A 27,232-nucleotide genomic window follows, 5' to 3' on the forward strand; every position below is an offset into this window, starting at 1 on the left:
GAGATCATTACAGTGATGCTACACAAATCATATGTTACAAAATAGCAAATAGGTCCTCTCACCTGGAGACAATATCCTCTACTGATCACTGACCAGTCTTCTGAAATACAGCTGTTTCTCTCTCTCTCCCACAGGAACAAGTTTGTGGAGTTTGACATGAAGCCGGTGTGTAAGAAGTGCTATGAGAAATTCCCCCTGGAGCTGAAGAAGAGACTGAAAAAGCTGTCTGAAACTGTTGCAAGGAAGTAAAAACACAGTGGAGCAGCTGGAGAGGGAAAGATAGACGAGACCGTGATGTGGCCGTGTACAAGCCCAGAATTAAAATAAAGAATTTGTGTGTTTTGCAACTGCTATGTTGCATTTAGGTTGGTTATAGCTAGAAAGCATTGCGCTTTCAATTTCATGTGCCTGCAGCCGGCAGCTCCGCAGTCACATTGTCGGTCTGACAGCTTTAACATTGTGCCTTGTACCATTTTTGCAGAATTGCTCCACTGTGTGTTTTACACATGCCTGCTAATTTCCTATATTTAAAAAAGTGACATGAGTTTTAAGAGTACATGGAAAGCTGGAGGTAATATGACTTAAAAGCTTTGCCACCACCTTTATTGAAAAATATTACTGCTTCATTATTATAACAATCAAGTAAGCCCAAAGAAAGAAAATGTCCTAAATGTGTAAATAACCTCAAATATTTCCAACTTGTATCATTTTATGTAATAGTAGTGTTTATTTCCATTAATATTATGCATAATAAGTATTTTGTCTGCCTTTTTTTTTTTGTTGTTTTTTGGACCTACATTTTAATATACAGCATGCTACAGAGGTGGACTCGACCATCACCTGCAGTATGTTGGATTGCCTTGTTACTGTATGTGCTATGTATCTTTGTGTGGCATGATCTCTGTGCAAATTGGTATTTATTCAGCATTTTTTTTTAAGTTTGTGTTTACAATCTGAATTAATTCAATACAGCCAAAGTGCCGAGGGTGAAATTTTGATTTATTAAATACATGTGAGTGAATAACTGTTACCTGTCAGTGTTCTATAAAACAATCCCTCCCCCGCCTCGATGTGCTGTCAACAAATATTGATCATAACAAGCGTCTGAGCCACAGGATTTATTGAATGGTTACTGCAAACTCACTGTGTGTTACAACATGACGGCTTGTAGCATGTACAGAGACCGGATGTGGGATTGATGTTGAACGTTTCCTCTGTTGTTTGTAATCCAGGGAAAGTGATCCTCTTAGGGAGGTGTACCGACTTCCTCGGGGCTCAGACCCACTTAGGAAAGAAAGCCAAACTGGTCTCATTCTTGCAGAATGCTTCACATGAGCTGCATTTTATCACAAAGCTTTGCTTAAAATACAAGCTCTATAGATAAACACATTCCACTATTTTATCATTATAAAGTGTATGTTACTGCTGTGCATTTCAGTGCAGATGGCACAACTTTCTCTATGTCATATAGAAGTAAAACTATCCGCTGGGCTGATTGTTGTGAGGCAGAATTTCGGCACCTCGAGCCACAAATAGTTCAGTGCATGGTTTTATTTGATACTTTACTACTCTGATGGACTGAGATGACTCTGTGCAAACAGATACTGCTCTGATACTGGATATCATCATTGCAATGTTTGCGAGCAGATTTATTCATGTTAACACACCAAAGTGCATGTTCTCAACTTGAAATTTGGAAAGTTGTTTATTATATTTAATGGCATTCTGACACTTCATCAAAATAAACACATATGCCAATGCTACCGGTGTGTGTGTGTAGTGATTTATTTGGTTTACAGCTTCTTACCATTCTTGAAGTGTAATGTGAAACCAGCAGCAGGCTCAGGATTCACAAGTGTTGCGTAATGTTTAATGACACCCCAATTTTCACATACGGTATGTTGCATTCGGGTCCACGTTAAATGGGAACATGCTTGATTTTTATGTTTATCAAGTATATTAGCAGCATCTCCACATTCTCATATACACACACATATGAAATGACTCAGAGGACTACTAATGGACATTATGCACATGTGTGCAACACTAAACAGCCATTAGCATCTGCAGGATAGTCAATATGACAATCATAATCTGAAACAGCATCCATCTAACTTCAGAAGTTATCAAGAGCACAAATCAATAGAGTTCAAGACAAAATTGTTGGCCATATCCAGATGTTAGCTAACTCTCAGTCACATTCAGCTAACAGAAAATAATTAGAAATACAACTGCAACATGTTTGACTATTAAAATACCAGTTCAAAACATAAACTGATAGAATAAATATTTATTACTAGAATTATGCTGTAAGTTTATACAATGACAATCATGCAGAGTATAAAACTTTTGGGAATAAAGTTAAAGATAAAAAAAAATACAGGAAGATTAATCAGTGTACAATATCAACTAAAGAAAGGCAACATCCAAGATGATACATACTTACAGACAAAAGAACATCAGTTTTATTAATACATATCTTCAGAGTACACCAGCTGGAGTATTTTCATTTATATTCTACCTCCTTTTGCCTTCAGCACTGCCCTAATTCTCTGTGGCATGAATTCAATAAAGTTCTGGAAACATTTCTGTGAGATTTTGGTTCATGTTGAAATGATGGTTTACATTTTCAATAAATAAGAGATTACTGGTTTGATCGCAGGAGAAAACAAAAAATCTACCAAATCAAATATGTAGAATTACCTGCTGTGGTGGCCTTTTTACAAGCTGCTGAGTAGTACTGGCATGATAGCATCACACAGATCCTGCAGATTTGTTCTCCTGTTCCAACACATCCCAAATGCGCTCTATTAGATTGAGATCTGGTGACTGTGGACGCCATTTGAGTGCAGTGAATTCACTGTCATGTTTGAGAAGGAGACAAGGAGAGTCATGCTACTGAAAGCAACCATCAGAAGAGAGGTGCATGGACATGATTAGCAACAATACTTAAGACTGCTGCATTTCAGCAATACTGAGTTGGTACAAAAGGGCCCCAAGTGTGCCTATAATTACCATTACAGCATCACAAGAATCGGAATCTTTTTTATAGTTGTTGTGCAATGGAACATTGAAGACTTTTCTTTTTCTGACTATTGTTAGTCAATCTTAGATGTGGTTATGTGTAAAAATCCTAGTAGATAATCAGTTTCTGAAATCATACTCAGTTGACTCCATCTGGCACCAACAACCAGTCACCCAAATCACTTCTCCATTCTGATGCTCAGTTCATAATGGGTGATGAATGTGTGTGTAGCTGATAAAGTTCAAATGGGCATTGCATATCACAGCTTTTCCTCGACAACTGCTACTCATTCACATGTGCAGAGGTTTTGATGAGAACACTTTGGAATAAAACAGGTGACTAAAAAGTGTTCTTAAATACAAAATACTTGACTGAAGCTTAACAACAGAAACAGACAGGAAAAATCTGCAAAGGTATCAGCCTATACAAATGGACATGATATAGCATGATTTGTTTAAGTTAATAGTATTGGTTACACATATACATGGTTTAAATATCTGTTTGTTTAATTTAATTTATGTAACAAAAGTTAGCCAAAATATTTAGCAAATTAAGGATTAAGGCTTAATTGTTGGAGAAATGAGGATTTTCAGGTATTTGTAACAGAACCCTTCAAACTGAAATGCGTCAGTCTGCGTCAAACTGAATTCTTGTTCTCATTGGTTAAGAAGTCACGTGACAGCTGCCGTTTGACGGCATTGAGACTGCGCAATACCATCATGGGGAGTTTACGTCAGGCGAGCTGATGTTCGCGTCAGTTTTGTTTTAAATATTTAGTGAATTTCTGGTTTTCTATGTATCACATTCAGCCGCTGTAGAAGCCCCTGACCTTGGAAGCTATGCGGCGAAGTAAGGCTGAAGTGGACCGTTACGTTTCCTCTGTGCAGAGTTCCTCTCCCTCACTCAAAGAGGTAAGTTAAGCCCGCCGAGGCTAACGTTAGCATGCTGCTGCCATCATGTAAGATCAGCCGGTATGAGGTACGACCTGTTCACATGTTCAATGAGCACTCGTTGCTTTTTTGATTATGATGACGGTATTTCGGTTGACTCATATATCGTTCTCTGTATAACCCCCGTCCCCCGGATAGTCTTAAAGACTATAGCTAACCGGCCGGCGTGATGACGCCCCGTCGTGTCCTCCCCTTTATACTCGGGAAAATGCGCGGCATGGGATCCCTTGAACAGCGCCAGCTAATCAGCTATGCTAGTTAGCCACGACAGCGAGACAAAGCTAGTTGGATAGGGTGTGCAAGTTTCATTTCTCTGGAAAAGCGAGGTTTCGGTTCAGACAACAATTAAAAATGCTCGTTGCTTCATTGTATCAGGAGCAGCAAGCCTAACTTTGTTCAAAAACTGGTGGTTTTAGCATAATTGCAAACAGACTTGTCTGTTAATCAGGCACAGTTCCAACGTTTCTTGATTTGTTTTCGTTCTTTTTAAGTATTGTTTATTCGTTTATTTATTTGGATCGGATGTGACGGGGGAAACTGCTGCACCCACAGAAAATCAGAATATTTAATGAGAAATAAATGCAGTGTAAGAAAACATTGAATGCATCAGAATTCGGGCTTATCAACAGTCTGAAAGTGGCTTAACTAATAGTGATTAGTTCGAAAGTGTACTGAAATGACAAAGAATACAGAAATATATGCTAGTGTTATTATGAGATCTTGATCATTTGTTTTGTAGATATCTTTTTAATGTTGCAGCTGAAAATGTTGGTTTAATTGCTTATACATATCTACACCTACACCATGGCAGCATAATATGCTAGTCGATCAGTCAATTACTTGAGTAAATGTGGTGCTATGTGGTCAGTGGTCCTAACCATGCTCTCAAGTTGCTTTACCTAGTCAGGGTTTTGTTTTTGCGTAATTCCAACGATATTTTGGTCTTACATCAAAGTAAAGTCATCAGGATTGTGTTGTTGTTTTTTTATTGATGTAGTGTGTGTGGTTTAATGTACTCAAGCTTAGAATACACTTTGTGTGCTTAAGATCAAAAGTAATTTAAAAAAATGCACGGACCTCTAGAATAGAATAAACCTTTATTATCCCACGAATGACAAATTTGGGTGTTACAGCTCCTAGAGCAAGGGGAATATAAAGTATAAAAGGAAGACAGTGGTCCTATATACATAAGCAACTGAAGTTCGTGTATATACAGGTAACAATGTATAGAAAAAGTAAAAAGTTAGGCCACCCGTTGTGCTTACATGCATAGTCACCCTCCCAGAGGCTTGTTTTCAGTCAGGAGAAACCTTGGTATTGTAAGATTAACAGTCTAGCCCAATGGTATTTGTAGAGTTGCACCAGTAAAGCCAAAAATGTAGTTTTGTTTGACAATAGATTCGCACTACTACACATACTTGTGCATTTTGTTGTGTACAGTAGTGTGTGTAGTCTGGAGACATTTGCCTGAAGAATTAAATCACAAGATTGGGTGTCATGCTGTTCAGAGCTTAAACCTGTATTCTTATCAGCAAAATGCATTCCTAAACAAACATACAGAAATTAAATGTTTTTGTGATTTGTAAGTAAAATGTAATTATGAAGGACTTTTTAAGACGGGAATCTATTTTTAAAAAGTGCGTTACAGGGAATTTAAAAATACATCAGACAAAAACAACGTATTGCACAAGAGCATTACCCAATTGCCTGTCTAAATAGATGAATTTTCAGCTTTTTATTTTTTATTATAAAGAAGCATCATAGTGCGTAGAGGGAGAGGTAAACTGTTCCACAGTTTTGACGCTAAGGTTTGGATTGCGTGATCCCTCTTTGTTTTGAAATGGGTCTGTGGAATAGCCAGAAGAGCACTATCTACTATCAACTTATTCTACGTTGTTCACCTGACACTGAAAAAGTCAGTGATAATAGTTGTAGTGTGGTGGGTAGGAGAAGCTAGCAGTAAATCTGACAATGGGTAATGCTGTAATCACGATGGCTAAGATGTTACTAACTTTAGCCCCTGGGAGGAATAATTTCCCAAAACTACATTTTAGTTAATTCCTCAGGATAAAAGATGTTTTGGTTTGTTTGTTTTTTTGTTTTTTTTTCCTTTTTGTGGGGGTGGGGTGTGTAAATACCACAAAGCTGATCACTTGATCAAAACTAGATAATGAACAAAAATATCTTTCACTATTCTGATGTATTCCCACTTCACAAACTACTTGAACCATCTATAAAAAATTATGGATGGGCATGATTTAACTAGGCATTGGCAGCTCCATCTGCAGGATTTTTTTTTTTTTTTGTTGTATGGCTAAAAATGGGCCTTTGAGTTTGGGTATAGTTACTAAGCAGGTACTGAGTACTGGTGAGTATTTAAATCCCAGTAAGCCAGATAACTCTTCAGGACATGTGTAATTGCATCTTCTCACTATCATAACAAGATGAATCCATTTCCTCATCCTGGTCCACATATTTTTTTTTCTCTCCACAGAAGCCAGTCAAAGGGTTTTTATTTGCTAAATTGTACTTTGAAGCAAAGGAATATGATCTTGCAAAAAGGTAAGCATGTGAGCCTCTCCATTGTTTTGACCCAATGCTTGTGTGTCGCTATATTGTTTGTAATTCCTGTCTTTCATGCTTTTCCTAGGCATGTGTCAGACTATCTCAAGGTCCAGGAGAGGGATCCTAAAGCACACAAGTTCCTTGGACAGCTCTACGAGAGAGAGGGAGACATCAACAAAGCAGTTGGATGTTACAAGGTAAAAAGAACATCTTAGTGGAAGCATTTCTCCCTTTAAAAGTGTGTCAGAATGTGGTTTAAGAAATCATAAGATTCAGGTATGAAATGAGGAAATATTGTTTAAATGACAAAATGATGAACAGCTTCCACAAACCCCGTATTTGCTGTCAGTTGCAATCTTTGATTTTCAGATTCAGCTTCCTTTTGTTTGAGAAATCAGAAAGATGATTGACCTAAAATTCCTCCAATTGTCTATGTACATAAGTGAATATGTGTGTGGGTTTAAAAACTGCTCTGTAAGTGCTGTCGGTGCAACTGCTGATTCATGCTCACACCAATTTAAATGGACCAACCAAACTCGTATATTTACCTGGACACGAAAGGGAAATTACCCACATGCACTTTGAATAAATTTGGTTAGTTGTGATGAATGCGTATAAAAAAAAAAAAGTTAAAAATAAGTATCCTCTTTGTTACTATGGGTAATTTCCCACAGCAAACAACAAGGCTTTAGATGTGATTTCTGTCTGCCTTTTGGTGTGTGATTCTTTTCCTTTTTTTTTTTTTTTTTTTTTTTTTTTTAAATATAAAATGCACTGGGTAGTCTATCAAACTGAATGCTAAATGCTCTTTGTTGTTTTACTTTTTAAAAGGTGAATCACCAAGCTCTCTCTGACATTCAGGAATCAATAATCAGCTTCCCAAAGGCACTGTTAGGGTTTTATTGCTATAGCATCAAATCTAGAAGATGAATGATGACAGAAAATTGAGAAAAATAAACTGTGATTTATTTGCTCTCCCTTCTTGTAGCAGTAACTTTTAAGAACATTAAACTCACCTTGAGGGAGTTTTTTACTGATTCATTTGCACCTGAACACTAAAACTGATGTGTATTTAGTATTTAGTATTTAGTATTTATTTATTTATTGTCATTGTGTGTGTACTGTAATGAAGCTGGTTCTCAGTTAATGAGCTGAAACAAAGTGATTCAGAGTCGGTGCTGAGACTCATCAAAACACTATCAGCTATATAATTGCTGTACATTTCCAATCTTTTTAAATGCACTCAAGCTGTGCTCTGTCCACCTGTGGGAAGTGAAAATGGCCCACTTAAAACAGTTTTTTTTTAAATTTTTTATGCACAGTTGGCTGACTGTAGTGCAACCTGTTTCTTGGACGTAAACGGCTCCAGTTGCTGCTGTAATAAAGAAATTAATAATCAGCACAGTGTGAGAAAGAAGAGGAGGTGATGAGTTTTTAATTCGTAAAGCAGGGAGAGAGAAAAAACTGGCAGAGCTTTTGATGCATATGTTCAGCTTCAGACTAAATGTTTTTCTTCGCTTCTATTGCAGCGGTCGGTGGATTTGAATCCAGCCCAGAAAGACCTGGTGCTGAAGGTTGCAGAGCTGCTTGTCAGTAAGCAGGAGTGTGACAGCAGGGCAGAGTTTTGGGTGGAGAAAGCTGCAAAGCTGCTACCAGGAAACCCGGCAGTTTTCAACCTTAAGGTGAAGCTCCTCCTTTCTTCTTTAGCTCCAGTAACATTCACTAAACATTGCCTTTGTCAGCTGTGAAGTCCTTTGATCCCACTATTTTAGGTTGTTTAACAAACTGTTGTCTAGTTCCCAGCCTGATCCGTCCATCACTTTGCTTAATATTCTTAAATTAAAATGAGTGGGAGTTTTAATGTCATTTAGGTTTACAAAAACAGTCGAAGAAGAGGGTACAACTTAATTAAAAGTAGAAAGAATGCCACACTGAATGTCTTCTGTTCATTGCCACTGCTGCTTTTAGGAGCGCCTGTTGAGTCGTCAGGGTCAGCAGGGTTGGAACCAGTTGTTCGACCTCCTTCAGACCGAGCTGGCAGCGCGGCCGGCTGACGCCCACGTGAACGTGAAGTTGGTTCAGCTGTTCCGTCAGGATGGCCGGCTGGAAGAGGCTGTTAAACACTGCCTGGCTGCTGAGAAAAGAGCCATGCTGTGCAACAGTCTGGACTGGTACACTGAGGTGGTGTGCACACTGCAGGTTAGTATGGACTTTGCACTAGTGTCCTGCTAAATTAAAGTGTACCTGAATAGGCGGGACCAGTATGCTTTAAGTACTTCTATTTTGGGCCTTATACTCATCCTCCCACCTTTATAAGTGCATAAACTTTTCTAAAGAATGGATGACCTGTGTTTCAGGAGTACTTGGCTCAGCTCAGCAATGAGAAGATGAGTCGATGTATTCGGAGAGAGCTGTTGTTGGCCCGCTGCAGCCTGCTGAGAATCACACTATTTGAAAGCAGCGTGCAGCCAAGTGTAGATGCACTTAAAGAGTAAGTTGGGTCCTGGATTGTTCAAGAGAACTGGACTAAAATCTGGGGCCTTTTTTTTGTTTTGTTTTTTAAATTAAGGAGTAATTTACAACCTAATCTCTCCCGTGTATTCTGGTGACCACGTGTCCTTGTAGTAAAGTTTTAAAAAAACAAAGTTATATGGTTAAAAGTTAACATTCAGATTCTTTTCCTCAAACATTACTGATGTCAGAAAACCTTGCCAACCTCATAAAATGTAATTGAATCACATTAAGTTCTGGTCTTTAGTAAAAGTTCAGTCTGTTTAGGTGTAACAGGTTGTTTGCACCTGATCTACAGGTAAGAGAAGCAAATAAGTCTCAAGCTTTGACTATTTACAAGTCAAAAAGGCTAATTGTTGCAGCTGTTTCAACAAAGGCTAACATTGTTGTTGTTAGTTGTGTTTTTAGCATTCCAACTTTTTTGTAAACTGTTCATCTGCATTGTGCTTGTAGGTTTGACCAAGCTATGCAGGAAGTGAGCAGCGTTGCAGGCCGCAGTGCAGACGAGCTCCTTGAGGTGTTTGTGGAGATGAGAGGGCACCTCTACCTGCATGCAGGCACGCTGCTGCTTAAGCTGGCTCAGGATCGCCAACAAACCTGGAGGGCTGTTCGTGACCTGGCTGCACTGTGCTACTTACTGGCATATCAGGTAGTGAGACACCAAATGAGCAGATTCATTTACTTATTGTTGTTGTTACTTTAAATATATTCCAGTAGTTGTACCATTGTGCAACTGTGCTGTCCCTTTTACCTTTTTTTTGCCTGACTTGCAAAGGGTAAAGGACTTAACAGTTCTATAAACTTGTTCAGGACCTAGTCGTGGTCTTTCAGTGAACGCTTTGCAGTTTTGTTTTTGTTTGTTTTAATTAAAGTTTGTTTTTCCTCCAGGTCCCCAGACCAAAGACAAAAGTGACCAAAAGAGATCAGACCGCCCCACAGTTTCTGGAGCTGCTGGCGAATGACCGACAGAGCCAGGCCGGCCACATGTTGTTCAATCTGAGTACAGATTCATCTGCCTTGATCAGTGAGGTCTGACCTTGGTTATATGTGATTTCACATGATTCTCACTGAAGTGTTCTTATGTCAACATGAACATCAATCATTCGTGCGTCAGTGTTTAATTATTTTTCTCTTGGTAGGTGGTGGAAGCTTTCGGGAACCGGATTGGTCAGGACTCCCTGTTTGACCTCCTGCGGGGTCCGCAGGCCTCTGCTGGATTATCTTTTATCGCCAATGATGACATTCATTCCCTTACTGCCATGGCTCCAGAGCTCTCTCAAATGGCCAAATGGGACACTGGTACGAACCAGTTAGCTACCTGAATACTAAAAAAAACTGTTTTGTTTGTTTGTTTTCCCCTGAAATTAAAGAAGCATTTAGTAGTGAGTAGTATAATAACTTTGCTGCTTTCTCTTTAGGCTCCATCTTGCTCCACAGTGGTCAGTTGCAACATCTGAGCTGGTTGGGACTCCAGTGGAACCTTCTGGACCAAAGACCACCGCTGCGGGAATGGCTACAGCAGCTCTTTCCTCGGCTTACGCTGGAAACCTCTAAACTAGATACCAATGCGCCAGAGTCAATCTGCCTGCTGGACCTAGAGGTAAGGTGGTGCTGCTCCTGCTCTGTGTGTACTGGTCTAACATACTCTGTAAACCTCCTCCTGGCCAAAGCACAGAAAAATGTATGAATAGATAAAAGGTTTTACTTGAGAGAAAATCTGGATCTTGGACTTCTGGAGTTTTTCTGTTGCATTTTGGTTCATTTTCATGAACTTATGTTGGCACTTTATTACAGCAGGCTGTGCAAAAGTCTTAGGAGACAAAATTAAGTAAAATGAAACTTCAACAAGCCAACAGCACTGCTTTTAATTTATAAACACAGTTTTGTTCTGGTATTTCTTTCAGTATTAAAGTTTTTTTTTCTCTTGTGTTTGCTCCATCAAGGTGTTTCTATATGGTGTGGTGTTCTGTAGCCACTGTCAGCTTCAGAGGACGGCAAAGATCAATGCTGGAGTCAATCAGTCACAACAACAGCTCTTTGAGCCTCGTTGCCTCCCTCTTCCTCTCCTCCGCCTCTTGACCACTGACAGACAGAGGGAGTGGTGGGATGCCATCTACAGCCTCATTCACAAGCGAGCAGCGTGAGTTCTAGTGCTGTCGAGAGCCAAATGGAAAAACATCCAGAACTATTGCATAAGCAAAAGGGATATGATTGGTTATGTTGTGTTTACTTAAACTGATTTAAACACTATTTTGAGGATCTCTCCCGATTTGAATCTAGTTTGTTTCAAATTAGTGTTGTCTTGTTCCTGTATGTTTAGCTCTGTGATTTATATAATTGCATAACAACTCTCTATTCTGGTTTTCAAATTGTTTTTTGATGGATTTAGCCATTTATTTTCCTCAGTATTTTCCCAAAATGGTTCAAATCAGTGGTCACTATCTGTAGTCTGTTTTAAATCTTAGAAAACTGTACTTAACAGGGCTAAACTCATTAAAAATACATTTCTAAAACCTCATTTCATTTCAATAAGCGATATGAACCTATCAAAACAGTACATTAACATTTAACTGCAATTAATTTATAGTCCCATTATTGGCTATGTTCATATATTCAGTGTTTTTGATGTGTGGCCTTTTGCTTTGCAGACCTGGTGTGTCAGGAAAGCTACGAATGATTGTGCAGCATGGGCTGAGCACATTGAGAGCTGGAGAAAAACATGGGCTTCAACCAGCACTGGTCATCCACTGGGCTCAGTGTCTTAGCCAGACGGTACAGAAACACACACAGATGCATACACTGTTTGCTTAAACTCAGTGAGTTGCAGGATGGTAAAGTGATTAAAATTCTAATGTATCTCTTTTTGAATGCTTTTTTATAAAATAAGGCATTTAGAAAGTCCCTTGTACCTTTGTACCCCTTGTACCTTTGTACCCCTTGTATTGTAGCTTCTAATGGGAAAACCAGCATATTCTGACTGTGCTGCATTAATGTCATCAACTTCCTTTATTTAATACTTACTTTATTAGTAAGTAAGTCCATATGCTTTAAAAAGACAGCAGTCATCTACCGTCACAAGCTGCACTGACAGTTAAAAGCATGTAGGTAACTCAGAGCTCTCTCGGCTTTCACACCTGCTCCTTTCTGTCACTCAGTCTGCAGCTGCTAAACAGAATTAAGTGCAAGATGTCCAAACAGCCACATGTGCCACTTCTTTGGCTGCGTGTCTGCTGGATTTAAAACCACTAAGAAATGAGTTGTGACAAAAGGCTTCTGTGTACCATTCTGCTCCTGTGCCAGACTCAATTTCTGTGTGGTTTTTTTTTTTGTTTGTTTGTTTTTTAATAACCAGGGGGATGGAGTGAACTCCTACTATGACCAGAAGGAGTACATTGGCCGCAGTGTCCACTACTGGAAAGTTGCCCTTCCACTGCTGGAGAAGATCAAAAACAGACGCAGTATACCAGAACCTCTTGACCCTCTCTTTATACACTTTCCCTCCAAAGATATTCAGGTTAATAATGTTCTCATTTCTTTTTGCATCCAAGTAGTTGTCATGTTTAGCCTCAGGTTTAGTCCCTAAAGACCTTGACACTTTCAGCTATACCTGAAAATCAGTCTGAGTTTACCTCTCTGTTTAATGATCTTCCTTTCAGATTTCTTCTGTGAAAAGTTATGAAGAGGAAGCAAGGATAGCATATGCAGTTCTTCTTGACATTGAAGGGAAAACCGAGGAGGCCATTTCTACCTTGGAAAGTATCAATAACATGTCCTCCATATGGCATTTAGCTCAGGTAAGCATAAAAAATATATACCTGGATTTATTGTTCACACCACAAGAAGCACTTGGGTACTATGGTTTTTGTTTGGTTTTGGGGTTTTTTGTTGTTTTTTTTTGTTGTTTTTTTTAAAGACACATTTGTGTCCAAGTCTCTCTTAAAAACAAAAAATTAAAAAAACAGATTTTCATATAGTCCACTGTTATGTGGTTTCAGATGTTTCAAGTTAGTGGTTCTAACACTTGTAGAGGTGTTATATTCTAGAGTGTATAGTGATTTATTTTTTATTTATTTATTTATTTTTTGGCAGATATATCAGCGGCTGTCAGAAGAGGCCAGCAATGGTGTTGAGGAGACTCAAGACAGGTGCATCATGTTCTTGAGAAAGTTCAGGGCATACCTGTCAAAGATCTACAGCGCCAATGCAGATGACATTGAAAAGGTAAGTCCCAATTTGGAAGAATCAAAAAACAAAAACTATAAATTTGTACGACTGATGTTTAACTTGTGACACTTTATTTTGTTTTGTTTGTTTGTTTTTTGCTAAAGTAGAAGCAGTGTGAAATTAAAGTCAAAACTTTTTCTTTCCCAGCTGCCTGTCTCTATGGAGGAAGTTGTGGACCTCCTAAATGATGTGAACCAGCAGCTGGGGGAGAACGGGGAGGTCATGGATGAAGAGGATGAGAAGGAAGAGGGGGGCCTAAGAGGACCAGCCCACTCCAGCCCTGCTCATCTTGGCGAAACTAGTGCAACCATATCCCACATTAAGTTCTCCACTCCCTCTCCAAACAAAAGCATTGTTTCTCCTTCAAAAAGACTGGTAGGTCCATGTTGTTATTTATTTAAATGACTCAGTTTTTGTGTTTTTAGTCAAACACAAAAATCAATTACCTTTATAATTCATTCACATCCTTTCTTTAGATTTCTCCCAAAACACAACCTCATTGGGTGGAGGACCAGAAGAGTCTCCTTCAGATGTTGTGTCAGCAAGTAGAAGCCCTTAAGGTCAGAATTCATTTTTAAGATAATATTTTGTAACATTGTCCCTTGTTTTTAAACTGTGATCACTGTTACTTGTTGTGTTACTTTCAGTTTGGATTAAATCAATACATTTCAGATTGAGTTCACATGATGCTCCTGTTTTACAGAATGAGGTTCATGATCTGAGACACAACTCATCAGGCACTACAGTTTCTCCTCATCATAAAATGTATGGCGAGACTTACGGGGCTGAGGGCCTGCAGGAACCATTTACCCCGGTTCAGTCCTATCATGGAGCCCCCCTAACAGGTCAGTATGATACGCGGATCTGAAACATGATTAATTTTATATTTAAACACAAGATTTAATTTACCAAAGCAGTTTAGTGACATAAAACATTTTTGCATGTCTTTTTTCTTTTCTTTCTTTCTTTTTTTAAGTTGCCACCACAGGCCCCTCTGTGTACTACAATCAGTCACAAGCATACAACTCTCAGTATCTCTTGCGCACAGCAGCAAATGTAACCCCCACCAAGGTAATCATCATTTTAATGCTGAACAAGCTTTAATGCTTTAAAAAAAAAAAAAAGGAGTTTGTTAAGTTTATTTTTACTCTCTTTACACAGACCCCAATGTATGGCGTAAACCGCATGCCACCTCAGCACAATATGTATGCCTACCAGCAGCCCACGCATACACCTCCACTGCAGACAGCCCCAGCCTGCATCTACCCTCCTCAAGAACAAGTCTTTGGTGCACCTCTACGGTTTGAATCACCAGCCACAAGTCTTCTTTCACCCTATGGTGAAGATTTTTATGGCCAGAGTGTTACCCAACAAACCAGTAACCCTACCTTACCTGAACCTGGCTATTTCACCAAGCCACCTGTAGTCCCAGTTCAACAACCAAAGAACATTGAGGGAAAGCCCATGGACTTTGGAAAGCTCTCCTTCAGCCAGCAGGCACCCACTGAAGTGCCCAGAGTGCCTAGTTTTGGTACAGGTGTAACTGCCCAGTCAACACCCTCGCCTGCTTTTAAATTCAACTCCAATTTTAAATCCAATGATGGTGATTTTACATTCTCAGCTTCTCAAAATAAGCACAGTGAAAGTTTGCTTGGCCTTCTCACATCAGACATTCCCAGTAAAACAGACACCGTTCCAGAGAAACCACAAACTCAGGAGCAGCCCACCACCCAAACGGGCATCTTCACCTTTGGAAACAAAAATGTTACCAGCTTTTCATTTGTTGATTCTGCACAGAGCACAGCTGCTGGAGGCCTGTTTGGGAAGGTGGATCAACCATTTCAATTTGGGGACATGTCCAAGCCAGCGTTTGGAATGTCAAAGCCTACAGCAGAGCAGGAACGGGCAGGGGAGAGTGACAATGATAGTACTCATGCTGAGGAGGATGAAGATGGGCCTCACTTTGAACCTATTGTCCCTCTTCCCGATAAGGTAGATGTGAAAACGGGTGAGGAAGAAGAGGAAGAGATTTTCTGCACCAGGGCAAAATTGTATCGATTTGACACGGAGACAAAAGAGTGGAAGGAACGGGGCATCGGCAATGTTAAAATCTTAAAACACAGCACTAAAGGCAAGGTCCGCCTCTTAATGAGAAGGGAACAGGTCCTTAAGATCTGTGCAAATCACTACATAACACCAGATATGTTGCTGAAACCAAATGCCGGCTCTGATAAATCTTGGGTATGGAATGCTATTGATTATGCAGATGAGGAGCCTAAACCTGAACAGCTGGCCATCCGTTTCAAAACTGTAGATGAGGCAGCACTTTTCAAAGCCAAGTTTGAGGAAGCCCAGAAGATTGTACTCAAATCACTTGACAAGACAAATCAACAGGAGAGGAAAGAAAAAACCGTGAAAGATTCTGAATCGATTGCAGCCCAGTTTGCACTGAAAGAAGGAGAATGGGAATGCTCTGTGTGCTGTGTAAGAAATAAACCCACAGATGTACGGTGTGTATCCTGTCAAAGCCCTAATCCCAACGCCTCTTCAAAGCCAGACATTCAGGCTGCTGGGGAAGTTAAACCTAGTTCTTTTACATTCAAATTTGGCACTGATTCAGCAAAACCAAGTAGTTCTGGCTCCACATTTACTGGATTTGGTGGTTTTGGATCTTCTGAAGCCTCTTCATTCACATTCGGTCTCAGCTCCTCAAAATCTGCAGACACTGGTTCCAGTACATTTGGTGGCTTTGGAGCCCTACTTACCAGCAAACCAGGGCAGTGGGACTGTGAATCATGTTCTATAAAAAATGAGGCCAATGTAGACAGTTGTGTTTCTTGCAAAGCTCTTAAACCCTCGGCTAAAACAGCTGCCGCAGCACAAGCTGCACCAGCTGCTGGTGCACCTGCAGCACAACCCGTTCTGTCCAGTGTTGACTCTGCTGGGGTTGCTGCCAAGTTTAGTAAGAAGCCTGGACAGTGGGATTGTGATGTGTGTGAAGTAAGAAATGAAGCCTCTGCTGGTAAATGTGTATCCTGTGGAAGTCCAAACCCTGCTGCTAAGCCAACAGAGGGGGCTTCATTAGGATCAAATCTTCCAACAGTGTCGGGACCACAAGCAAAGAAAGATGGACAATGGGATTGCAATGCCTGTCTGGTCAGAAATGATGCATCAGCTGCTGAATGTGTTTCCTGCAAAGCTCCAAATGAGAATGCATCTTTAGCAGCTAGATTTGGTAAGAAGGATGGAGAATGGGACTGCGACACTTGTCTCGTGAGAAACGAAGCCTCTGCTGATAAATGTGTGTCCTGTCAGACCCTAAATCCTAACGCTAAAAGCACAAGCAGCACTAGTTCCTCATCGTCGTCCTCAAAATTTACCTTTGGAACAAAGAGTCCGTCAAGTCAGCCTGTTGGAACTGGATTTACAATACCTTTTGTAAGTGGGGGCACCTTTCAGTTTGGTCAGAGCAAAGATAAAAGCTCACCTGCTTCTTTCAAATTTGAAGCTCCCCAGACTGGATCTAGCACAATCAGTTCGTCAAGCTTCTCTTTTTCAATGCCCATTGGGCCTGGTGGCTTCAAGTTTGGTGTTCAAGACCCTCCAAAAGAATCCCCTTCAAATGATAATCAGACTCAAACTGGGTCAGCCTCCAGTATGCTCAAAAGTATAGCTGACAAGCACAAGGAGAAAGAAACTGTTTCTACACCCTCAGTAGAGCAAACGGAGGAAGAACAAAATCCATTAATATCTGGAAAAGCAAATGCGTTCAGTTTTGCAGACTTGGCTAAATCTGCTGGAGGAAACTTTCAGTTTGGCACGAAAGATCCAGAATTCAAAGGTTTCTCTGGAGCTGGTGAGCAGTTGTTCACATCATTCCAAGCAACCCCCACCAAGACAGAAGCCTCAAATGAACTGGAGGATGATGATATGTATAAAACAGAGGAAAATGATGACATCCAGTTTGAACCAGTGATCCAGATGCCTGAGAAGGTGGACCTGGTAACTGGGGAGGAGGATGAACAGGTTCTTTACTCTCAGCGTGTCAAACTGTTTAGATTTGATGTGGGTACCAGTCAATGGAAAGAGCGTGGTGTGGGAGTTCTCAAATTCCTGAAAAACACTACAAATGGTCGGCTAAGGGTGCTGATGAGAAGAGAACAAGTTCTCAAGGTTTGTGCCAACCACTGGATCACCACCACCATGAACCTTAAACCCCTGGCAGGCTCAGACAAAGCCTGGATTTGGTTGGCCAATGACTTCTCTGATGGAGATGCTAAACTCGAACAGTTAGCTGCCAAGTTTAAAAGCCCCGAGCTTGCTCAGGAGTTTAAGGAAAAGTTTGAAGAGTGTCAGAGACTTCTCTTGGACATCCCTTTACAAACCCCCCACAAGCTGGTTGACACAGGTAGAACAGCACACCTCATTCAGAAGGCAGAGGAAATGAAGTCTGGTTTGAAAGACCTGAAATCATTTTTGACTGACGAGAAAACAAAGATAAAAGACAATGACACACAGGGAGATATTGCAACAGCTGGTGACATTTCAAGCCTTGTAATCAAGCCCCAAGGTGACACCACCGGCCCTACCTTGGAGTGGGACAACTACGACCTCAGAGAAGATGCTTTAGATGACACGGCTGACTCGTCGGTCTATGCCTCCCCTCTTGCCAGCAGCCCCCTGAGAAAGAACCTATTCCGCTTCGGGGAATCCACTGGTGGGTTCAGCTTTAGCTTTCAACCTGGCATCAGCCCCTCAAAGTCTCCTGCTAAGCTCAACCAGAGCAGAGCTTCAGTGGGTACTGATGACGAGCAGGATGTCACCCAGGATGAAGAGCGGGACGGCCAGTACTTTGAACCTGTGGTCCCCTTGCCAGATTTGGTGGAGACTTCTACAGGAGAGGAAAATGAGCAGGTGGTCTTCAGTCACAGAGCCAAACTATATCGCTATGATAAAGAGTCAAAACAGTGGAAGGAGAGAGGAATTGGAGACCTGAAGATCTTGCAGAATTATAACGATAAACGAGCGAGGTTGGTAATGAGAAGGGATCAGGTGCTGAAGATCTGTGCCAACCACTGGATTAGTCCAATCATGAAGCTGGAACCTATGAAGGGTGCAGAGAAGGCCTGGGTCTGGAGTGCTTTGGACTTTGCTGAGGAAGGAGAGGGCAAGCTTGAGCAGCTGGCTGTGAGATTCAAGCTGCAAGAAACCGCAAATACATTCAAACAAGTCTTTGAGGAAGCCAATGTTGCTCAGGGAAAAAAAGAACTCATGACTCCAGCGACATCTAGAGTGGTTCCACCACAAGACAGTGGAACACCAGGATCTGCAAAGACCACTCCAGCTGTATGTGGCAAAGCAGCCATTGCCGTTCTTGAAGAGACGACTAAGGAACGTACTGAGCTTCCTGCAGACACTGGATCAAGTGCATCTGCATCACACAGTCCTGTCAATCCCGGAAAGACTGTGGTGTCTCCCCCAAAGTTTGTTTTTGGCACTGATACCCTTCAGAAGATTTTTGGCACTCCTAAATCTCATTCTGAACCCGAGCAATCTACAGCATCTGGTTTGAAAGCCAACGGCTCTGGTTATACTGCCAAGACTTCACTTCAAGTTCCTGCATTCAAAATCCCAGAGAAAGGTAAGAATAAAAAAGGGGCGTCTGAATTATATTTGCATTACTTTTGAATGATTGTCTCAACGGTTTCAGTTCATTTCATTTTTTACCCGATCGTCCTATTTCATCTGCATCTCACTGCTTCATCATTGCCCACACCTTTCATTTTTAACTGGAACACAACGTGTATTTCCTCCGTCGACATGCTCCCCTTTTATATTTGTTTTGCAACATGCACATTTAGTGGAAATTTGAGAGACAAAACATGACTATACTGCACATATTTTACATATCCATAGGGTTAATAACACTGTTATCAAATCAGTCATTGCACAGCTACAGAATTTTTCAGTCAATTTTGGCATTTTCTGATTATGACACCAGCCTCACAATTAGTCTCTCTTCACTCAACAACCCACCATCCTTTAGGGCTGGATTTTAGGCTTTTCAAAGATAACCCAATGGCTTTTTGGACCAGCTCATCAACCACCCAATTTGAAACCCCAGGTACTCTAATCACTGCAGTGTGTGTTAACACTTCTCAGCTGTCACGTGACTGGCCCTTACTACTACAAAGAAATAACCTGGATGCACGGAGTGGAGGAAAAAAAAAAAAGCAAAACAGTCAAGCTAATGTGTTGCATGCCAAGTGTGTGAAGGTTTCAGTTTTTATTATTCAGTAATTTTAATTGTAGTTCTTTAAGTAGCACTTGTGTCACAAGATTAAATAGTTTTGCACTGAAGTAATGCAAAAAAGCAGAAAATATTTAATCTGATTTCATCTGAATCATCATGGAAATGGTGTTTAAAGCACTGAAATATTTAAGGAAAAAAATTTAACTTGGAATTAAATGTAACAATCTTTTCATATGAGTGTCATTTTCATAGTGTGGCTTGCAGTTTTGTTTATATTAGCTGAAAGTAGATGAAAGATAGAGGTAGCCCCTGTGTCTAAAGGGTGAAGCTGAAATGTAACTGCCTTAAATGTGGTCAATCATTGACCAGGAGGGGGCAACTATTCTGGTTGCGGAAAGAATTTGGATTGCATAGACCTGAATGGGGAAAATTACAACTACTCCCTTGATCTATGACATCAGTAAGTAATTTCTTGAAGATCTCAGTCGCTAGTTTTTAGCCTCATTGAACATCATGTTTCATATATTCAATCTAGAAATTGGTCTATGTTACCGGGTGTCAAAACAGGAACAGACCAGCAGCTTTCAGTGACCAAGTGTCAGTGAAGTATAGGCACTTGTACAAATTGTGTGAGTTGGTATAAAAGATGGACGGTTTCTTAAAAGCAACTTCAACACAGAACATTACAGATTTCTATTTAGTGGCCACCAGGGGGCGCCCAGTAGTTTCAGAATGATTTGGGGTTGAATAGAAAATCACTTTCCTGATGCCTTTATGGGCTCAGTTGCTAGTATCAGATTGTACTAATTACAACATTAAGTCAATTTTGGAGCAGGGTTAACCACAATTAAAGAGCTGTCAACAAATTGTTGACCAGTGAGCATTCAGGTTTGCAGCGAGATCAAATCCTTGTTTTGTCACATTCAGCTTTAAAACACCTAGATGATGAAAGTCCTCAGCTCGAGGCTTTAACAAATAAGTGGCATCATGGCTAGATCCACACTTCTCAACTTGGAGAGAAGTGTGGACCTCAACTCGAAGCTTTACAAACTGGTCAGTGACTTCATGGTGGCTACATCCATCTCTTATAGACAATCTGTACAAAAGTGAAACACGTAGGTTCTTTGATTTGACTTGGCAAAAAACAAATGTTCACTTATATTTATATTATTGTTTCATATGAGTCTTCAGTCTGGATTGAAGGTCTTACACTGCGCTTTATTTCATGTCCTGTATATACCAGAGAGGCTGAATTAAAGAGTACAGCGATGCCACAATTGTAGTGTGGGGCAGTTAGACTAGCACCAGAAAGGTCTTCTGAAAGGTGAGCTGAGAGCAAAGGGCGTTGCTTTAGAGAGGAATGTACTGTGCAAACGTCCCATGTGCCATTTTTAGTGCTGGGTCTGTAGCAACAGCATGGAATGTAATTCCTCATCTGGTTTGATTTCTCGCAGTGAAACTCTAATCAGCAAAGGCTAATTAGAGTTAAAGCTCAGGTATTTATCCTGTTTAATGTTACGATACCATGTGTCCAAGAGTAAGTGGTGTAAACGAGACCATGCAGAAATCCTCTGCTTATAAAACATGTCTCACTGTTGTAAATCAAATGCATGATGTTCTGTTTTGCTGTGCATGATTTTGTGTGTGTGTGTGTGTGTGTGTGTGTGTGTGTGTGTGTGTGTAATTAACACCTGTGGTTGCAAAGGCTTTTAATTTTTACATTTTGGCCTATCTTCCAACAGTTCTTTCCCAGCCTGACTTGTTTACTCCTATCATATCCATCTATCATAGGATCCCCTCAGGCAGAGGGAAGCAGTGCTAGGTCTGATGAGGATTCGGAGGTGGAGATTGTGTACGTCAGGGAACCCACAGCTGAGCAGGCAGCTTTAGCTAGGAAGCTCCAGCTGCCCATCACCTTCTTCTGCTACAAGAATGAACCAGGCTACATCAGTGATGACGAAACTGACGGTGAGACCCAAGATATGGAACGAGGGTTTGTTAAAGTGAACATCAGTGGTTGTACATATGACATATGACTCGCTGAAATAAATCTGCTTATTTGTGAATCGTTAACATTCCCAGGAGACGATGTAAGAAAGTGAGAATGCTAAAGTTTTGGACAGAAATGGATACCAGTGTTTAAAATAACAATATAGCACATAGATGCTATATAGACATTTTTTGTTAGCTTTTCAGTTTTTATTCCTTTCTTTTGAACCCCAAAAAATGTATCCAGTGCAAAAATGAATGTGACGCCAAAGGGCTGCTGGCACTGGTAAATGTCACCTTATTTGACAGTTTTGAGAAATAAGGGTGGTATAAGAGATGTACATGACTCTTTTTAATAATTGGTAATTTATTTTGAATATTTGAACTGCTCCCACATATGATGTAATGAGTTATTAGAGCCAGAAGGTAGCAGTAGTGCACGGTATTTCTCTATAAGGATATACATCTGTCCTGACATAAATATCAAAGTGGAACCTTAACCTTAATTAAAACATGTTATTTGGAGTGAATTTTTATTTAAATTTTATTATTTGAAACTGTAATTTCTGCTTTTATAAGACAAACTAGTAACTGTCCCATTCAGAAAGCTAAGAAAGGACTTATTGGACTTTTTGTTTGTTTGTTTGGGAGGGGGGGGTTCTCCTTTGACATCAAAGTTCAGTAATGCCTCTTTGGTTTTAAATCTGAGAATACAAAATTGCCTTTAATCTTTAATTCATTATGGGTTGAAGTCTGAACAAACACTATAATTTTCTTTGCAAACATAATTAAAGGAAACATTTGTTTTAAACTTCAGATGAAGACTACGAATCAGCAGTGAAGGCCTTGAATGGAAAGCTCTACCCTGATACTCCTGAGAAGAACACTGCAGCTTGTGGTGATGGTATGTAGTCTAAACCCTGTTACATGTTATTATAACCAACTCATTTTTCAAAAGACAATTGGTTTGGTTTAATTCTGCTACTATGTTAAAGGGTTTTATGTCGATCTGTTATAGCCATACAGCCCAAAATTTGTGTACCTTAATAAATGTTATGTTGATTTTGAGCCTAAACTTGCTGTTTGCTGCATTCAGAGTCAGACTGTCAGGTGGTGTGGGAAAAGAAGCCAACACCAGAGGAGGAGAAAAAAGCCAAAAGCCTCCAGCTTCCACCCACCTTTTTCTGTGGCCTGAGCACCACAGACAGCGACCCGGACCAGGATAAGCCTGAGGACTTTGAGACAGAAGTCCGCAAAGTACATGAAGTCCTGGTAATGGCTCCGAATTTACATAGATAATTCTGATTATACAAGCAGAAAACTCAACTTTTGTTTTTTAAAAAACAAACAAATGTTAACTTTTTAAATTAATTATTTTACTCTGTCAGTAATACTCAGAGGCATCTTAAGATGGGTATTAATTTGGAACATGTTATTAATTTGGAAATGTGTATCAGGTTGCTCAGTTAGACAAATCTAACGAAGCCTCCAGCAGTCCTGCTGTGACCCCTGAAATGCCAGCATCAGGGCCATCATCCAGCAGAGCAGAGGCTGCCGACAGCACATCTACAGCAGACAAACAGACCACAGCAACTCCAAGCAGCAGCTCTCCCATTGACCTCTCAACTAAGAAGAGTGTCGAGCTGGAGTCCAACACTGAGAGTAAACCTGCATCTTTGACTGCTACAACAAGTCGAGGTAAAAAAGTGTGAAAAACGGCATAAGTATTTTCAAATGAAACATAACTCTCCATCTTCAGCCACATACTTTATGGGTTTTCGCTCCAACTTTTAACTTTAATTTGAAATGTTATGAAATTTTTTTTATAAAATGTTAAAATGAGGAGCTAGTTTGGATGATAAATATTGAATACATTTTTGCACAGACAGAATTTCAGCTGAGGGTTTCTTTTATACTCAGAATGTTTCTGGGAAGTTATTAAGATAAGATAAGACTTTATTGATCCCACAACGGGGAAATTTTTGCGTCACCTCAGCTCAGGTACAGATATATGAAGGAAATACAAAAATACAATTAAGTACAATCAATGAAAAAAAGTAAGATAATACACTATATACAATGGTAGCATACACACTATGTGATTATGGATATAGTTGGAAATACGGAGGACATAAACTATATAGCTTGGAAGGTCATGGAAGGTCCATTATACATGAAGTGGTGACCGTGGATATTCAGTGTCCAGTGACTTATGACATCGTGATTGAGGAGTTATAGAGTCTAACTGCTGTTGGGATGAATGATCTGGGAAAGCGCTCCTTCCTGCAGCGAGGGTGTTTCAGTCTCTGACTAAAGGAGCTGCTCAGCCCACTCACATACTCATGCAGTGGGTGATGTGGGTTGTTCATGATGGATGTCAGCTTTACTAACATCAACCACCTCCACAGACTTATTATGAAGTACGGAAGTATTTAATGTCTTTGTTGTTCTGGCTGCAGACCTCTCCACCTTTGGCTTCAATGCATCTGGCTTCTCTTTTGCTGAGTTGGCCAAAAATACAGATGGATTTGCATTCGGATCAAAAGGTTGGCTTTAACATTAAACATTTTCTTCAGTTGTTTATCTGGACTGTTGTTTTGTTTCACTGCTAATTATTTTAATTTTCCCTCTTAAAAAAAAAAAAAAAAATTGTAGATGCTAATTTCTCATGGGCAAATGCTGGAGCAACAGTGTTTGGATCTGCAGTGACCTCTCAGCCTAAAACCAATGCTGATGAGGGGGGAAGTGATGAAGAAGAAGCTCCTAAAAATGTGGACATTCACTTTGAGCCCATAGTATCTCTGCCCGAGGTACATAAATGTGCTAAGCCCTAACATTTTAGTACAATTAGTAAACTTGTATTTATTTTCCATAAAATTGTATTTATCACTGTATTTATCACTCAGGTGGAGACAAAGTCTGGAGAGGAGGACGAGGAGATCCTGTTCAAGGAGCGCGCCAAACTGTATCGATGGGACCGGGATATCGGCCAGTGGAAGGAGCGCGGCATCGGTGACATCAAGATCCTCTTCCACCCAACCAAACATTTCTACCGAATCCTGATGAGAAGAGAACAGGTGCTGCGGGTTTGCGCCAACCACAACATCTCAGAGGCGATGGAGCTCAAACCCATGAACGCCTCAGCGAACGCACTGATCTGGACTGCCACTGATTACTCAGGTATACATACAGCATTGATGTGATGTTGTATTGTGCTGCGTTGTGTGATTTGTCTGTAAATACTCACTAATAATCATTCATCTTGGATTTTTAAACCACTTGCATGTGTTTATTTCTTAAGGCAACATGGGGATTATTTTTCACCTGCTCTCTTTCTCCTCGCCCCCTTTTTGATTATCTAGATGGCGAAGGTGTGATTGAGCAGCTGGCGGCCAAGTTCAAAACCCCTGAAATAGCCGAATCCTTCAAAAAGACCTTCTGCGAGTGTCAGAACCGGATGGGCCAAATTGATGGTGATGCTTCGTCTCTGTGCTCGCCACAGATGTCCAGAATTCAGGAGCACTCCAGAGACACTAACCCACAGGTGTTCCTCAAGCTGGCAGCTGATGGCCAACCTCTGGGCACAATCACTATAGAGCTGTTCTCCCATATTGTACCCAAAACTGCAGAGAACTTCAGAGCTCTCTGCACTGGTGAGAAAGGCTTCGGGCTGCGGGACTCCATCTTCCACAGGATCATACCAGATTTCATGTGTCAGGTGAGGAAAGATCAGGGTTTGGACTTTCAAGATCAGATGAATGTAAAACTTGTTTGATTACAACAAAGTGGAATTTACTCTGGGTTGACAGAAATACACCCTGGTTGCTGTTTGTAATCATAGCACAGCTCTGTAGTTTGATGTATGAAGTATTTTATTGATGCCATGACAAATCAGTCCTGTTGTTTAAAAGAAAACTCTCAGGAGAAAATCTCTAGCATCACTAACAAGTGCTCCATTGGTCTTTCAGGGTGGTGACATCACCAAGAATAACGGCACAGGAGGCAAGTCCATTTACGGCGACAAGTTTGAGGATGAGAACTTTGATGTCCGGCACACAGGCCCGGGCATCCTGTCGATGGCAAATCGCGGACGCGACACCAACAACTCGCAGTTCTTCATAACCCTGAAGAAAGCCGAACACCTGGACTTCAAACATGTGGCTTTTGGCTGGGTTCGGGATGGCATGGATGTTGTGCAGCAGATGGGAGAGCTGGGCTCAAAGGCAGGCCCTCCAACAAAGAAGATCATCATCACAGACTGCGGACAGCTGTAGCGTTTTAATGTTAAGATGAAGCTTTACGGCTTGGTTTAGGTTATTAAGTTAAGATCAGCTGAGACTCTGGATGAGAGCAGTGTGTGCAGTACTAACATTCCTGCTAAAACGGAATCTTTAGTCACGAGGCACCGATCACAGGGCTGCTGGTTAAGTTGTTCGTCACAGAAACTTGTCCACAGTAGCCTTGAATTAGATATTCTTTCACTGTCCTGACATATTCACGAAAACAGAAGCGAGTTGGTAAAGGAGTGGAGGCTTTTGGAACAAATGTTGTAAACTTTTGCACTTGCGTCTTTATCATCTGTCAATAAATTCTCATTTGTATTTTGTGTGTATAAATGTACATGGACTATTTTTTTTTTTTTCTTTCTTTTTCTAAATGTTTGTTCCTCCTTTTTGTCTTGCATGTGCTCTGTTTCAATGCAGTTGTTCCCTCCATGAGCTCCACTCTGGTATTTTTTTTTTCTCCCCTTTTTGAACAAGTCTTAAGCCACTGCTCCCCTGCCTTTTCCTCCAAATGCTGCCTCCATGTACTTTTAACTGTTGGACGCCCACAGGATTTTTTTCTGTTTCAATGGATTCCACAATGCAGGTAATTGGACTTCATATGTGCCCATGCAACCTGAAGTAATCTCACTTTGTTGTGGCTCAATGATAACCTGGTTTGAATTTTACGAAGGGGATCCATTTCATGTATAGTTTGAGAGAAATAAAGGCTGAAATGGTGCCACTTGTACCAAAATATGCTTATTATTAAACAATAAAGTTGCTTTACGAATAATCGATGGTTTTATGGCTTGTCCTTGTTGACTTAATTTTGCTCTGATACAGTTTGCAGGTTCACTCTGGGTATTTTTAGACTTCTATCGACTTTATTTCACCACTTAAAAGATTTTGCATTCAGGTATTTAATGTGACAACGTGGATGAGCATCAAACTATTTGGAAACTGGAAACTTGCACTCTTTCTTTCCATTACCAATGGTATTTTTAATTCAGAGCTTAAAGTAAGATAACCTTAAAGCGAGTAGTTGCATTAAGTTGTCTACAGCAGGGGTGGGCAACTCCAGGCCTCGAGGGTCTGTGTCCCTTCAGGTTTTAGATGTCATTGAACCAACGCAGCTGATTTAAATGGCTAAATTAGCTCCTCACCATGTCCTGAAGTTCTCCAGAGGCCTGGTAACGAACTAATGTGATTCAGGTGTGTTGACCCAAGGTGAGATCTAAAACCTGCAGGACTCGGGGCCTGGAATTGTCTACAGCCTGTATATAAAAGATCCACTCTAGACTCAATGGTTGAGTGTTGAGTTAAGCCATAAAGCTATTCAGATAATTGCAGCATTAAAAAGAAGTTTGGGCATTTTTGTAATCTGTCATGCACAAAACATAAAGCCCCAGTGACACAGGCCTAGAGACAAGCAACCCCCCTGAAAACTATG

The 27,232-nt window shown here is 40.5% G+C and overlaps 2 protein-coding genes across 7 annotated transcripts in view; both read left to right on the forward strand.

The window, feature by feature from the left end:
* LOC146556994 (LIM and senescent cell antigen-like-containing domain protein 1) overlaps positions 1-1,763 on the forward strand; it is a 36,138-nt gene extending 34,375 nt beyond the window's left edge. For all 5 annotated transcript variants that reach the window (XM_085248880.1, XM_085248881.1, XM_085248878.1 and 2 more), the window contains one exon: positions 135-1,763. Coding sequence is in view for 1 of the 5 variants with exons in the window: in XM_085248879.1 (XP_085105005.1) it covers positions 135-249 (115 nt within the window). In the remaining 4 variants the exon portion in view is untranslated. The remainder of the gene's footprint in view (positions 1-134) is intronic.
* Positions 1,764-3,724: 1,961 nt separating this feature from the next.
* On the forward strand, positions 3,725-26,575 carry ranbp2 (RAN binding protein 2). 2 transcript variants are annotated; one of them, XM_085250440.1, is made up of 30 exons: positions 3,725-3,936; positions 6,470-6,537; positions 6,626-6,737; positions 8,070-8,222; positions 8,509-8,739; positions 8,898-9,031; positions 9,505-9,700; positions 9,940-10,080; positions 10,191-10,350; positions 10,470-10,651; positions 10,995-11,191; positions 11,700-11,823; positions 12,404-12,565; positions 12,708-12,845; positions 13,141-13,272; positions 13,423-13,650; positions 13,752-13,835; positions 13,979-14,120; positions 14,252-14,346; positions 14,437-18,916; positions 19,322-19,399; positions 21,320-21,496; positions 22,335-22,421; positions 22,614-22,789; positions 22,975-23,215; positions 23,977-24,063; positions 24,173-24,327; positions 24,424-24,697; positions 24,880-25,235; positions 25,486-26,575. In XM_085250440.1, the coding sequence occupies exons 1-30, from the start codon at positions 3,865-3,867 to the stop codon at positions 25,789-25,791; spliced, it is 9,168 nt and encodes a 3,055-aa protein (XP_085106566.1). In that variant the 5' UTR covers positions 3,725-3,864; the 3' UTR covers positions 25,792-26,575. The 2 variants fall into 2 exon arrangements, with proteins under 2 accessions (XP_085106566.1, XP_085106567.1); XM_085250441.1 differs by lacking the exon at positions 19,322-19,399.
* The last annotated feature ends 657 nt before the right edge of the window (positions 26,576-27,232 follow it).

Source organism: Mchenga conophoros, linkage group LG16, assembly GCF_057382185.1.
Source record: "Mchenga conophoros isolate Kocher_MC1m ecotype Shallow Benthic linkage group LG16, M_conophoros_male_GT1.1, whole genome shotgun sequence".
NCBI lineage: Eukaryota > Metazoa > Chordata > Actinopteri > Cichliformes > Cichlidae > Mchenga > Mchenga conophoros.

Excerpts from the sequence above, each read along its gene's own strand:
- ranbp2 (XM_085250440.1), top strand. The coding sequence starts at position 3,865 with ATGCGGCGAAGTAAGGCTGAAGTGGACCGTTACGTTTCCTCTGTGCAG. Across the intron at positions 8,740-8,897 it reads AGGTGGTGTGCACACTGCAG|GAGTACTTGGCTCAGCTCAG; the intron begins GTTAGTATGGAC and ends CCTGTGTTTCAG. Across the intron at positions 13,836-13,978 it reads AGCAAGTAGAAGCCCTTAAG|AATGAGGTTCATGATCTGAG; the intron begins GTCAGAATTCAT and ends CCTGTTTTACAG.